The sequence below is a fragment of the Myxocyprinus asiaticus genome, chromosome 1, assembly GCF_019703515.2.
Source record: "Myxocyprinus asiaticus isolate MX2 ecotype Aquarium Trade chromosome 1, UBuf_Myxa_2, whole genome shotgun sequence".
NCBI lineage: Eukaryota > Metazoa > Chordata > Actinopteri > Cypriniformes > Catostomidae > Myxocyprinus > Myxocyprinus asiaticus.
In genome coordinates, this window is record NC_059344.1 from 43,830,322 (window position 1) to 43,846,195 (window position 15,874).

At 37.4% G+C, this 15,874-nt stretch overlaps 1 protein-coding gene across 1 annotated transcript; it reads left to right on the forward strand.

Annotated features, from left to right (window-relative positions):
• The first annotated feature begins 279 nt into the window (after window positions 1-279).
• On the forward strand, window positions 280-14,920 carry LOC127446239 (carbonic anhydrase 7-like). The gene is made up of 7 exons (XM_051706997.1): window positions 280-690; window positions 1,168-1,365; window positions 6,319-6,437; window positions 6,722-6,817; window positions 7,487-7,549; window positions 9,403-9,558; window positions 12,566-14,920. Exons 1-7 carry the CDS (start codon window positions 654-656, stop codon window positions 12,686-12,688), a joined length of 792 nt encoding a protein of 263 aa, XP_051562957.1. The 5' UTR covers window positions 280-653; the 3' UTR covers window positions 12,689-14,920.
• Window positions 14,921-15,874: the final 954 nt, after the last annotated feature.

The following is a 15,874-nucleotide window of genomic DNA, read 5'->3' on the forward strand; positions in this document are numbered from 1 at the left end:
TAAAATGACACCTTGAATGAACGCTTGCACGCCAACGTTTTAGCGCAGTTTGTGGACGTTTTAGATGGTCCCTTACAGCAGGGGAACGTCCAAATAATATCGAAGCTAAAACTATTTTTACCCCGCTAAATAAAAATGACTTTAGTTCCGAGCTTTCTCTTGTCATGTTCATTATTCAGCAGATTCCAACAAAAAAAGTTATCAATAAAAACTCTCGATCATTAGCCTATACATTGGGTACTGAAAAAAAAAAACTAATGGTGAATAATTCTCGTCAAAATCTCTCAAACTTCCAATAACATGAATCATGATTTTCCTCTTGCTGCTTACTCCGGTGAACAGATGATTTATCTCTAGCAATCAGCAAATGACGCTGCTATATCAAAGTCGAGTCTCAAGTATTCAAACAAGACAGTCCGCTCAACAGACGATACATCTCGTGTCATCTGTGTGCGGTCAGTTCAATCGGCTTTAGAGGAGGCGGAGAATGAGCGGATCAGCTCCCATGTCAATCAATTACAGCGCTCTTCATTCACCTGTTACCTCTGCCATTAGTGTCCACCACCATACACTGCTCTACAGCACGACTCAAAGTACTCACCTTTCTGCTCACTTTCCAACATCTTATCACGTGCTAAAAGACAAGGGGAGCAATGACCGGGCATCTCTGGGGATATGGGGAGGACGACGGTAAGTTACGGAACGTTGCTGTTGAAGATTCTGTGTTTTGTGCTCATTCATTCATCCATTTAATGTCCAGCCATCTGTCTTTAGATTTAATGTCGCACATTTGCCTGCCGAAATCAATGTTAGGATATCTGTTAATGGCACTGATGTGATATTAGCCCAGTTATCTTTTAAAAGGATTGTTTTTTTTTTTTTTTTTTTAACGATTGAGAATCCTGCTGCTACAATGAACTGAGAAGAAAATTGAAAGACTTGTTACAGTACCCACTGGCTACCTGTAAGCTCAGTTATGCAAAGAAACAGGCAGAAAGCATTTCTCCGGCAGGAGTCCAGTGTTACAGATCTTAACCTCCTAATAGGCTTAAACCCAACCAATACAATGAGGGGCATGTTTTCATCAGATTTTAAAAGGTAAAATATTAATTGTTTTCATGTTCATGAATCTCTGTTGTTGTAAATTTTTGAAATGTGGTGTTCTAGGTCCAGCTGCATGGCACAAAGACTATCCCATTGCTGAGGGTAACCGGCAATCACCCATTGACATAATACCATCCCAAGCAGTGTATGATGCCAGATTGTCTCCTATCTCGCTGTCTTACAATAACTGCACTTCTGTCAGCATATCAAATAATGGCCACTCTGTCCTAGTGGAGTTTGTTGACACAGATGAGAGATCAGGTTGGTAACTTTTTGGCTGATTTAATACTGTACTTGTGAAGGAATGGCACTAGACCTAAAGTTTGGAAAAGACTTCCTTTAATTCAATTTGAGCAGGCAGCTTTTACTTCTGTTTCTGCAAAAATCCACATCAATGTTTTACACACGACATGACTAGTATCTGGTTCCTGAAGTCACAGCTCCCATATTGTGTGGTCACGGAGGTTTTCACACTTGAACAAATGCCAACCATTTTTAGTGGTAGTGGTGAAAAAGTGTTTGGGTGATTCCACAATTCCCTTTTAGGCCCTTCACCTCTTGAAAATTAAACGATCAATTATTAACATTTAATCTAAGAAAAATTGCATTTAGCTATTCAAAAAGTGTTTCTGTCCATCTCAGGCCACAATATTTCATTTTTCACAAGTATTAATTTTTGAACAATGGCTGCTTGTTTTTCCTTTTAACAGAGCCCACAAGCTCAATTCTATCCACATTTTATGGCATTTTATTCATTAAAGTAGTAAAAAATATGGACCAAATGTGATTGAAAAACAGTAGTGTTTTATTTTTCATTTTGTGATAAAACAATGAAGTAACAGGGTTGAATATTGGGTAACTGGGTTGAACAGAGTAAGTCTTGGTCTCTTCACCGAATTTACTGTATTTTGTTTGTGTGCTTCAGTTCTCTGACTTTGCCCCTCTTTCACACGCTCCATCTTCTTGGTCCCAAACTAGAAATCCTTATCAAGTTTTTTCTTTTCTTACTGTTACTCAACCCTTTTACTCCTGAATGAGTAACTGAATGAAAGTAACAGGGTTGAGTTTTTAGCATATAGCCTAATTAGCAAACAAGCAAAATATGGCTAGCTAGTGTCTGTTAATGCCATGTGGACATTAATGACATTCTACAGATTCACATAAAATGTATTTAATAAATTACTGTCATTTGTAATGTAGGTAACAGTGTTGACATTTGTCTAATACCTCCTCTTTAAAGATTATTATATCACTGAAAACACAGAAGAAGAAAAAATATTGAGAACTTGCCTTTTTTTTTATTCCCATGGCATTTAGTAAGTTAAGACTATGCCACTTTCTGCTGAACATGCCATTTGTGGAATATTCTAAATATTTAATAGGGGTGACTGTTCCAGTAACAGGGTTGAGTCAGTATTATGGGACTCAATTAAAATTGAATTTTCTCACTAATAATGAATTACTCATGACCAAATTTGTTTAAGGCATTATACAAACGATGGAGCTACAAAATAATGACATAATATATATATATATATAAGTACTTTAACATCTCTTTTTCAAAAGTGTAAAGAGTAGTCCCAGAGCAGAGAGACATGAGAATTTTATTTTTTATTTTAACTTTAATATATTACATGTGTGTTGTCATGAAGGTCATTTACCTTAATTCTTACCTTAATTTGCAAATGGCACTGCAATCGTGGAATCACCCATTTCAAGTAGGGCCTATTTATTTTTTTGTTATATAAAGTGTTTGCTACTCTTTTCTATCAAATAAACAATCATAAATCAGTTTATGTCCAATAAGTAATTGCATTTAATTGAGAGCACAATTGTGTGCTACCCATATGACTTTCTTCTGTGGAACACAAAGACATTTTGAAGGATGTATGAGGACAAAAAGGACAAAGGCAGCATAAAAGTAATCAATTCAAGTGTTAATTCATGTCTTCTGAAGCAATACAATTACTTTTGGTGAGAAACAGACCAACATTTAATAATCACTATAAATCTTAATATCTGCTGTCTCCTTGGTGCGTTCATGTGAAAATTGTTCATATTGCTGAACAATGATCTCTCTCTCTCTCTCTCATATATATATATATACACACACACATACATTTTTTTTTCTTTTTTCAATTAACATTTTTATTGATTCATAACTTAACACATAGAAAAAACCACAACATATAATGAATCAATCACATTTAACATTAAACCCCCACTATAACCCCTCCCAATCACCCACCCCACCTGACCCCCCACGAACACCCCTGTGGTCAATAAAATAGACACAACAAAAAAAAAAAAGGAAAAAAAAAGAAAATACAATAATCTAGTATATTTAAAACTAAACTACTCTCTCCACCACCCCTCCTCGAGAGTCCCCCAAAAACACTAAATAGTTGCCCCATTTCCTATTAAAAAAAATTCCCAACTCCCATCCTACTGCTCAACCCCTCCTCGAAAGCAGCCATCCTCCCCATCTCCGCACACCACTCCGGGAGCGAGGGTGCTCCATCCGACTTCCATCCCCTTAAAATAACCTGCCTCCCAATCATCACACTGGTCAAAACCCAATTTTTGTGTACTTATCCTCCAAAATACTGGGAGTCTGGGACAGAATGAAATTTGAGTGCTCAACACATCACACACAAAACTCTGCACCAAAAAACATGGGTTGTGTCTCCATCTTCTGATTGGCATCACCAGCAGGTGGGTGTGTCTTTAAGACCAAGCCAATACAATTTAGAGGGGTCCAATAAAATCTATGTAATATCTTAAATTGCATAAGGCGCACCCTTGCATCTCTAGATGCAGACTTGACGTTTTTTAGAATCCTAGCCCACACTCCCTCCTCCAATGCCAAGTTTAAATCTTTCTCCCATAATCTCTTGATAGAAGTTAAAGCTCCATCCCCCAGACTCTGAATTAGCAAGGAGTAATACACTGATGCCTCATGACCTTTTCCAATAGCAGTAATCACCTCTCCCAGAGTATCTGCCACTTAGGGGGGTGTGTGCTACTCCCCAAAACAGTGCAGAGCAGGTGGTGCAGCTGTAAATACCTATAGAATTGAGATCTGGGAATCCCAGAATGTTGAACCAAATTTTCAAAAGATCTCAATACTCCACTCTGATAAACTGAGTAATAAGAAAGCGTATGCAGCTTTCAATAAGAAAATAAATTACGTTCTATAAAAACAGACTGTTGTGCCTCTGCTTTCTGATTTTATTAGTAATTTTATTGTAGGAGAAAAACGCTTTGCGACAGAATCACTCTGGATTACAATCTGCATTTGTGATATATGCAGCTGAGTGCAATCACAGATTAAAAACTCAGATCAGCTTGATGTCTTGTCAGTTCTTCAGTAAAAAAGCAGCTCATTCGTTGGTCACTTGAAGAGAATACAAGAGTCCGCCCTGGTTTTCGATTTTTCTGTCATATTGGATCCTTTTGTTCCCATTGCTGTAACCATAAACTCAGCAGGGAGTCTCGACAGTCAAAAGATTAACGACCTCACGCTGGCAGATGATAATGCCCTTTTTGCCTCTTATCTACTACGATTATGTTAATGAAGCTCACACCTGAAAATCACTGAAAAAATCGGCTAGTGTGACGCTGGCTTCATGTAGCTGATACGTGTCAGGCCAAAACCAGGAAGAACATTGACGGAAGCTAAAAATTAATGACCTTGAGGGAAGAAATGTGCCCTTCAAATGGAGTCAGAAATATAATAATTAAGAGTTTCTGAGCACATTAATGACCCAGTGAAGTCATATTTATGGGTGGGAAACTCGGAATTCTAGATGATACATGAGTTTCTGAGTTGGGACTTTGGAAGGGGCGTGTCAACATGAAAGATGATAGGAAGCAATGATTTTTGCAAAATTATTTCAACTTCTGTACTTTATTTAAAAAATATGAATTTGTTATATATGACAGTCAACCAATGACTCACCCTTTGTGGTTTGTTTTAAGCAAATTAATAATTTGTTAGATACCATGCATTAATAAATCATATGTGTATAAGTGATGCAGGTTTATTCACATGTTTATTCACCAGTACAACAGAAAAAAGAGCTATTGCTGTCGTTCATTGTGTATTTAAGTTTGGTTTCTTCCATATTTTTTTCCCACTTGAATGTGTGACATGTCATAGTAACGAATGTCTGACTCGGCGGTACGAGCTTCCCAAGTGCACTTGAAGGCAGCATTAAACATCTGCTGAAGACAATGAAATTATGGCAAAAAGATGTTACACACCTTATGTAGGATTATATCCTTAACTGAGTATACTTCTTGAATTTCGAATTAAAAGGTAGCTTACCCTGTGGAGTTTACTTGTAAACAAACAACTTGTTTACATTCATTCTTGAGGTCTAACAATGTGGAATGCATTTATTTCTCCATTAATGGTATGAAATGTACATTGTGATAAATATTGATATCAAACAATATATATAAAACAAATATTTTTTTATTTTTTTTTTGCCATTTCACCCAGCCCTTAACTGTTTACACTTTATTGCGAATAAGGACTGGTTCTCACCCAAGGCAATCGTATCACTTCAGAAAACATGAGTTAAACCACTTGAGTTATGTGGATTACTTTTATGCTGCATTTATGTCCTTTTGGAGTGAAAAAAGTGATAACACTGTAATTTCAGTTTTTATCCCATCTCACCACTTGAAGAGAATGTGTGCTCTATGTTGTAATTATTGTTATATGAAATTGCACACATTAAACAGTTATTTCTCTGTTCAGACTACAGTCTGCAAAAAGGAAGCTCTTGATTTAATGGACTGTTGTCAGCATATGTGGTTTCTGAGCCCTTGTTCCCAGCCCTCTGGAAAGCAAACAAATGCTGATACTGACCCCTATTTTGAAATTGTTGAAAGTTTGTCTTACGATTCGGCCTTGTCTCTGAGAAAGAGACCAAGTGAATATAAAGCAAGAAAATGGGAAATACAGAGAGGAAAAAGAAAAGGAGGGACAAACAGAGTCTTGGCTTAAGTGTTATCAGACTAAATTGGACCAAACTGTTGCATCAATGAGATCCTGGGTGTGCAATAAGCCAACCACTTACCATTTCATATATCATATTTCATATAGGTACATATGTGTAAAATTCTATCATGCTCGTAGTATCTTTAGGCATTCAGGAGCTATTTGAGTACATTACTGAGTAAACTGCTCTTTTCTTATGGCAGTGATACAGGGAGGTCCCCTGAGCAATGTTTACCGACTTAAACAGTTTCACTTCCACTGGGGAGGCAAGGGTTGCAGTGGCTCTGAGCATACAGTTGATGGGAAGACCTACGCTTCAGAGGTGAGGTTGCAGAAAAGGGACAATGACTGATTCTCTCTCTCTCCTGAGTATACAGTTCAGGTGCATGCGTGCAGGGCCATAGGTAGGAATTCTGGACCACCTGAATGTATATTGCTCTGGGCCCCTTGCATAATACTGCTGAAAGTGTTGTGGGCCACTAGAATCATTCCCTCTGTTCATCCCAGTAGCTATTGCCCTGTAAATGTGCACACACATTCTCTGTCATTCTCATTAGTTATGATTCATTATCACAATCTATTGCAGCGAACTCTTTCTCTCTCCAGCTTCATCTGGTTCATTGGAACGCTGTAAAGTACAAGTCGTTTGGTGAGGCCGCAGAAGCACCTGATGGCTTGGCTGTCCTTGGTATCTTTCTGGAAGTTAGTCTCTATTTCATTCTCTCCTTATTGCTCTACAGTGCTCTGCCTGAATCAGCTCAGTGTGGTTCTAAAACAAAGAACTAAGTTAATAGTGTTAAAGGAATAGTTCACCCAAAAATAAAAATTGTCATATTGTTGTTCCAGTTCCGTATTACTTCTATGGAACACAAAAGAGAGAAATGTTAGGGACTGACAACCTCAGTCCCCATTCACTTTCGTAGTACAGAAAAAAGATGCGATGAAGGTGACTAGTAACTGAGGCTAACTTTGGAACAACATGAAGGCGAGTAATCTGTATTAGAAGCTATTTATTAAAGATCCATATTAGAATCATATAAAATTATTCAATTTAGGATGGAAAAAATGGAATGGATGGAACATAAATGTTCATATAAATAAACATATCTTTATATGGATGTACTTTCTAATCCCTAAAAAAGACACACAAAACTCCAGCAACATACAGTGTGAAGTACACACAATCCAAATATTCCATTGTGCAAGTCTTTACTCAAAGGGCATGTTTACCACTAAAACATTTGTTCCATACTAAAACCAATTGCATGTATCGAACCATCATACTATAACCAACAGTTTTGATATTATTGAACCCATTATGAGAGAGTGTTTTGATTCATTTGTTTTTCTTTTGAAATGTTTGTGTTTCAGACAGGTGATGAGCACAAAAGTCTTCATAAGATAACTGATTCCTTGTATATGGTTAAATTCAAGGTATGTGTATTTATATTGTAAATGTATGAAAACTGGGCAAAATATTCAAGTTTCTTAATGATACTGGGAGGGAAGGTATGGACTCTGTATTAAAACAATAGAGGTTTTTAGGTAGTTTGCCATAAATTGGCAAATGGTTGTGGTACTTTAAACCGCTTTTTGCATCTGACTGAATTTGGAAGCACACAAGTGCCTCTTTTGCATGTAATTTTATTTGAAAATATCATCTTGAAATATGTTAATCAGTCTGCTTGTGGATTCAAATTAGCACCTCAGGGTTTTTTCTGAGTATGTGTTACATCACCAACACTGGCACAACCTGAGAATAGTGGTTTTGACCTTGCATTTGGTGTGACTAAATCATTTGGTTATTTCAATTAGTTTATTAGCTTATGCATTTCTATATTGGACACAAGCATACTGTATATCACAAACTTACTTGGCTGACATACATTACTGTGTAAAAGTTTTAGGCACTTGTGAAAAATGTTGCAGAGTGATCATAGTTGCTGGTCCGGATCGGCACAGAACGGTACAGTTTTGCTGCGAGAACTGTTCAGCCCGCTGGTGGAAAATCTGCTAATATTTGATATGACCACCTTTGCCTTCAAAACAGCACCAATTGTCCTAGGTACACCTGGACACAGTTTTTCTGGTTGTTGGCAGATCGGATGTTCCAAGCTTCTTGGAGAATTCGACACCGTTCCATGTATTTAGGCTGACTCAATTGCTTCTGTCTCTATGTAATCACAGACTGATTCAATGGTGTTGAGATCTGGGCTCTGTGGGATCCATACCATCTGTTGCAGGACTCCTTGTTCTACTTCTATTAAATTCTATTTGCAAAGGGAATGTTGAAATCTAAATTGATATTTCCTACCGATACACTAAAGGCAGAATATATAAAATAACTGTCTTTAGACAATTTTTTGTGAAAAATATAATGCACAGAAGACTTTTGCACAGTACTGTTTTTAGATCTAAACAGATAGTCATTCTAGGAAATAAGGAATCCTATTTAGAATTTATTTACAGTATGTTTCATCAATTTAATGCGGTTGAAGACAAATAATACCCCCATGATCGTTTTCATTGCCCGTCGGGCCCATGGTCATTTTTGTCATTCCCTTTTAGTCGCCTGTTATGGGCCCCCTTTTCGCCCCAGGCCCCAGAGCAGCTGCCCACCCTACTCTGTCTGTAGTTACGTCACTGGTAATCCACTACATATTACTTATTATTTCTTTAAAATGTTACTCGGATTACTGATTACTTCTTCGAAAGTAGTCGCATTACTAATTAATTTACTTTTCAATTGCTGTCTAAAATACGTTTTTTACAGAAGTTTTTGTTTTCGCTTAACAAATATAAAATAATGCCTATATTTCTCCTTGTTTATTGTCACACACAAGTTATACACTCTGCATCACGTTTCTCCCTGACAATGACTTGTTAGAAGGCACATATACTCCAGCTGTCACAAAACGCAAACAGATGTACATATTAACATAATTCATGTTTTAAATGTATTCTACATAAATACTATTATTTTCAAAATATGTGTGACCCAAGTTATGTTTTTAAAAGCAATTAACTTAAAGTCAGTGACTGTATTCTGATTACAAGAATTTTGAATGTAATGTGTTACACTGCTTTTTGACTAAAGTCATTAGTTTGTAGTAACTAATCACTTTGTAATCAGATAACACACAACACTGTAATAATGATCATTATCCATGGTGGTTACAGCCCTGTTTGGAGCACCTAATTTTTCCTCCATGGAACTAAAGTTCTGCTGCATCACAAGTACAGTGACCAGAGAATGTCAGGTCTTGTTTGTTTGTTTTACCTTGTAGGGAAGTGTTGCTGATTTTAAGAATTTCAACCCAAAGTGCCTCCTGCCTAGCAGTTTGGACTTCTGGACATACCCAGGCTCTCTCACCACTCCTCCATTATATGAGAGCGTGACATGGATTGTACTGAAGGAACCTATTTTTGTGTCTGAAAAACAGGTGGGTTGCTTTTGTGAATGTTTTCTTTAATTTGGTCAAGCAATTAACCTGATTAATTGTAAAAACTATACCAAGATTTATAAACTCTTGCTAGTGTTTCTCATAGCATCATCTGGTCTTTTTACATATGTAATCTTGTGAAAATTAATGGTTGTGGAGAGAGATGGATGTGGGAAGCTCTCCCACTGAATCAAAATCATTGGTAGTTATGTAAATTAGGGACAGTCCACAATATTTCAATACACTGGTGATGATAGTCAATCTAGTCAGAAACAATCTCATCTTTTTTTGATGACTGGGTTGAATTTTGCTAATCCATTAATCAGAGGATATGCATCTCATGTGTGTGTGTGATGTTAATGTGTGGAGGTACAGGGGTGTGTCTCAAATGTAAAGTGCTTCCGAGAATTTTTAACAAGGCTCTTTTTGAAGTTCAAGGTTTTCTTTTATTAGTCTTGAATTAAAGATAATGTATATTTGTTTCTGTGATTGAATGAGTTAACACACTTTAGAGTGTTCACTGAACCCCACTGAAAAGAACAGCATTTGTTGTGTTTTGGATGCTGGTGTCCCCACCTGGCTTCTTGCTGGCTGACCTGCATTTTCTTGCTGGTGAATAGCGTGGTTATGCTGGTCCACCAGCTAATCTACCACCAAACCAGCTTGGACCAGCATGGAAATTCATGATGGTTTTAACTGTTCTTCATCAGGGAAGTTAATTACAAGACAACATATTAAGATGTCTAATAGAAGTTAGAAATGTTTTCTCAGTTTTCTTTTTTTTTTTTTTACAGTAGTGTATTCTGTTACTTGTGAATGGTCTAAGTATACTAATGTTGAGTGAGGATGTTTTCCAAAATTATTCAACAAATTGTTTTTTATTAATTAAATTCATACATAAAAGTGCCATAAACCTAAAAAAATAAATAAACAAATATTTCATGTGACCACCCTATGCCTTTAAAACAGCACCTCTTCTCCTAGCTACGTGTCGGCAGATAGGATGTTCCAAGCATTTTGGGAGAACTTGCCAATGTTCTATGTGTTTAGACTGTCTCAATTGCTTCTGTGTCTTTATGGAATCCCAGACTGACTCGATGATGTTGATATCTGAGCTCTGTGGGGGCCATAACATCTGTTGAAGGACTCTACTTATTCTACTTCTTTTCTATTTGAAAAAGGAAATCTAAAATTGATATTTCCTGTTGACACTAAAGCAGACATTGTGAAATATCAAAAGCTTTTGCACAGTACTGTATATTCCATAAGAGGCTGAGTAAGTGAGCATAAAAAATACATATATATTGTATGAGCCTGAGTGTGAAAGAATGATCTGAGGGGTTCCGGTCAGAGTTTAAAGGGATTGTTCATCCAAAAATTACAATTCTGTCATAAACCGTTGTTGTTTATTATTATTATTATTATTATTATTATTATTATTATTGTAAAAGACAAAAGATGATGTTAAGCAGAATGTTAGCCTCAATCATCATTAACTTTCATGTAATCTTTTTTTCAAAACAATGCAATGAATGGTGACTGAGGCTAACATTCTGCCTAACATATCCTTTGGTGTTCCACAGAAGAGAGAAAATCATACAGGTTTTGAAAAACATGAGGGAAGTAAATCATCACAGAATTTTCTGTTTTCTAAGCCTAAAACCCAAGCTTGATTCAGAAAAAAAATGGCACATTTTGACAAGTGGTGCAGTTCAAAGTAATGACTTTCATTCCCTTTCACACAAAGTTAAATGCAAATTACCAGTTCATAAACACTTACTTTTCACCCTGTTTCTCACAAAATTCTATCTTGTTATATCACTTTTACCAGTGTATGACTTGTAAGGCGGTACATTTAAATTTTTTTTTTAAATCTTTTTATTTTTATCCCCTTTTCTCCCAATTTGGAATGACCAATTCCCACTACTTAGTAGGTCCTCGTGGTGGTGCGGTTACTCACTTCAATCCGGGTGGCGGAGGACAAGTCTCAGTTGCCTCCGCTTCAGAGACTGTCAATCCGCGCATCTTATCATGTGGCTCATTGTGCATGACACCGCGGAGACTCTGCATATGGAGGCTCATGCTATTCCCCGCAATCCACGCACAACTTACCACGTGCCCCATTGAGAGCGAGAACCACTAATTGCGACCACGAGGAGGTTACCCCATGTGAATACCTTCCCCAGCAACTGGGCCAATTTGGCTGCTTAGGAGACCTGGCTTGACAACCTGGATTCGAACTAAAGACTCCAGGGGTGGTAGTCAGCGTCAATACTCGCTGAGCTACCCAGGCCCCCACTAAGGTGGTACATTTTAACATTTGCATTACATAACCAACTACATTTACAAGCTTGTTCGAGTAAGATCAAATTGCACAGGGTTACTCAACTGACAGTGTTGCACTTGCGATGCAAAGGACCAGGGTACAAGTTCTTTGCTTTTATGACGTTGTCAGTTAGATTTGGGTCTAAGGTTTAGGGTAGGGAAGTAGGTTTTGTTGATTTAAAACTCAACAGGCATTATCCTTAACCTCATCTGCTTGGAGGAACGTCTACCTTACTTTTAGTGCAACATAGTCCATATTTCAGCTCGGAACTGCCATGATACATGTAAGAACAATGTCATTTTACAAAAATGTAACCACAGTCACTTAATTTTCATGAAATGTGGCTGGAAGTGTCATAGATTCATAGACTAGACATTGTTTTTACGTTTATTAGTACATGATGTGGACTTTATCTGCAGCCCTTAACATGAGTAATAGGAAATTTCATTGAAGTAAGCACAAGTACTTTGGCATTTTGGCTGCATAGCTGTGGCAGGGACCTGTTGCACCTAGCATGAGGTCACAAGACCTTGATCTTGTACAGCTTATTAGTATAATTGATGAGCGTTAAGTGGAAAAAGCTCAGGATGTTCACAGCATTGAGAAATGTTACATAAGTCGTGGTACCAGCAATTTTTTGTTGTTCTGTCTCACTCTGTTTTTCATGCTATCTGGATTTAGATGGGAAAATTCCGGATGCTGCTTTTTAATGAAGAGGAGGAAGAGGATTGGAAGCGCATGGAGAACAATTTTCGACCACCACAGCCACTGAAAGGCAGGAAAGTGTGGGCCTCTTTTAAATAGCTTGGCTGCTTATTGGTAACCTGAACCCCTCCACACCTCTAATTCTGATCTCGGCTCTGACAAGATTGATTGACACAACACACTTACTCCTTGAATGTGCAAAACAAATATATTTCTGCATGTTTTTAAATTCAGGTACATTAACAAAGCTGCAATACTAGAGCAATATTGTAACTGAATGGAATCATAGGGATTGCAGACATGTGCTTGTTAATTAGAAGAATGTCACTACAGAGAATTGTAAAGATTAGCTGCAAACTTGATAATTTTTGATAACATGTATAACTGATGCTCCTTGTAAATTCAGTTTTTGTGTATGATTTTTTTTAAGTTCTTTTTAACTACACAACTAAGAGATGAGTGAAGAGATGACCTCAGACACGGTGTAGTTTGACTCTGATGCTGAGCTTTTCGAATCCAAAGCTCTTCATGTTTCGATGTCTTATCCACCTTGGTCAGGCTTGTGCAAACGATCCTAGTTGCAGGTATCTGTGATATTTGTGCTTTCAAAGGGTCTGAGCTGGTGGGTCAGATTAGCTGGCTGCTGTCTGCTTTCTCACAGCTATAGGAAAGGACCAGAAAAACAGGAACATGAAATTTAACCTGTTAGTCTACTACACCAAAGTATCTTTAACTATGTCTGGTGTCCAGTATACTTAAGGTGACCAGATTCCTTCTTGTGGAAAACGGGACAGTCCCCTCCCAGCAATAATGAAATTGATCTATGCCTAGGTAAGGATACTTCAATGCAATTACAGATGCATCCTCTAACTTTTCTCACCTTGTACTTTTTGCTTGCAGCAATTTTTCTCAGTGTGCGCTTGTCTTTCAGGAGTTTATCGTAAAATGCAGAGCAGTCCAGTTCAAAATTAAGACATACGAAAAGCATTGCCTTCATGACTGTTACTCTGGGTCGAGATTTATCTGGTGTCCTTACTGCGTTCATTAATGAGAACACACGCTCCATAGATGCAGATGTCCCAGGCAGGCATAACTACTACAAAACTATAGTAATAACTACTATACAAAACATAACTATAACAAACTCCACGACCTTGGCTAAGACTCTGAAGTTGATGGTCTTGCTCTCCAGATCTCAAAAAACATCTGTCCATCTCTCAATCACGGCTGTCTTGTTCATGTTCCACTCAGAGATGTGTCAAGTGACAATGTTTTCACGCAAGCCCACTCATTAAGTAGCGTGGTTTCGTCAATCAAACTTAGAGCGGGGATTCTGGAGTAGAAGTGTTTGAGGCTGCTCTGAATGTCTTTCCACTCTGGGATGTCTCTCAGTAGAACCCACTCATGTTTTTATGTGTTCTCCATTTCTTTCAAATTTAATCTCTTTTTGAAGATCCTCATTAAATGTACATGCACGCTACCTTGACATTTTTCCAGCCGCAATTTCATCTGTGTGCTCTTTCAAACTGAATCTTCAGTCAGTTCACTAACTGGACGTCTGTTGATAGGGGATTGTGATTGGATAGTTTAATCCAATAATGTACTTAAAATAACACGGTGTGATTTTATTGGTTTTACAAGCCGTATCCTTGGCTACCTTTGATAAGAATACTCATGTGAAAAAGCCGCATAGGCGATAGAGAAATTGTAGGAGAGGGGAAATACGGGACAAAACACAATTTTTTTTCAGAATAAGTCGGGACACTAGAAAAAGTGCATAAACACGGGACTGTCCCTGGAAAAGTTCTGGCCACCTTAAGTATACGGTTCATAGAAAGGCAGATGGCTCTTTTTGGAATGTAGACCTGATGATAACAGGATGGCACTCAAATACTCAAAGTTAATGAATTCACTGAATGTATGTCTGATATTGAGAGTAGATAGCATTAATTTTGATCCTAATTTGAGGCTGTATGTTGGTTCAGTTGTTCAGACTCTATGGAGAAACTCTTTGTAGGCCTTGTATCAGGACTGCACTGCTGTCACTCTAGTGCACGGTGTAGTCCTGTGTTTTCAGTGTAGCCTAATCAATGCTTTTACAATAATACGAGGGTAATGTGGGAAGGTCAAAATGACTGATGGATTACAATGGTCACACTTCAGAGAGAAAGAAAAAAGCTCTTATCATTAATTAAATTCCTAATGGGGTCTCTGGCATGGCTGTAGGAGAATTACTGAAGCTCTGTAGGTCTGCTCCTTATTTAGACTCAGCTGCTGGACAACATCCAGCTAACACTGCAGGGATTTTCTTTCAGTTCTATTTGGTGGCAGGGAGGATTTCATATATTTAATAAAATATTTATGTTTTGTCAATAAGTACAAAATAAAAACATTTTAATAATCAAATTGTCATTGTTGGCTGTATGTTGACCATGAAATAATTGCATTTTTGGCACTTCTAGAAAGAGGTGATTTGTAATAAAATGTACACAAAACATTTGTACAGTTCCAGAAATTAAATATTTTCATGAAGCATATTTACTGTATATAATTAGGTAGTGTTCAAATATTTTGCATTCTTTGAAGTAGTCATCCTTTGCCTATAGATTACAACTTTACACACTTGTGACATATTCATGAGGTAGCCAGGGACGCAGGGCCGTAGCAAGGTATTCTGGGCCCCCTGACTCTATATTGCTCTGGGCCCATTTCCTATTTAAAAAAATACTGTTTAGAATTTGTTGTGGGCCCCTAGAATCGTTACCAAGTTTCACCCCACTAGCTACAACCCTGCAGGGATGCTTTTATACGGTATTGGAGTTCCCCAGTGCTTGACTGCTTTTTCTTCTCAAGTCCAACTCAGCCATTAAAAATAAAGTTATATCGAGAAAATAATATAAAGGCATACTTTATATTTGTCTATACAAATCTAATTTCAGGCATTTAAGCTTAAGCCTTTAGATTTTTTTTTATTTGTTATGAAGATCCTGAAAGAGTCGCATATTAGCTATTTATTCATCTTATTTTTAAAAGGAATATTAAATCTCTACTGTACACTAACTAGTCTGGCGCCCACTTGTGGTGATAAATGAATCAACAAATTTAAATTCAGTTGGGTTCAAGTAGCATGTTGGAGATCAATGGTAGGCCAACTTCAACAGTTTAGCAGTTTATTTTAAAAACATCCTGAATGCATGCTGAATGTTATGTGCTTCATGGGTTCAGTTTAAATTTAATCTCTGGTGACTGCTGACCTGTATGATTTTGGGAGAAAAAACATTGCAT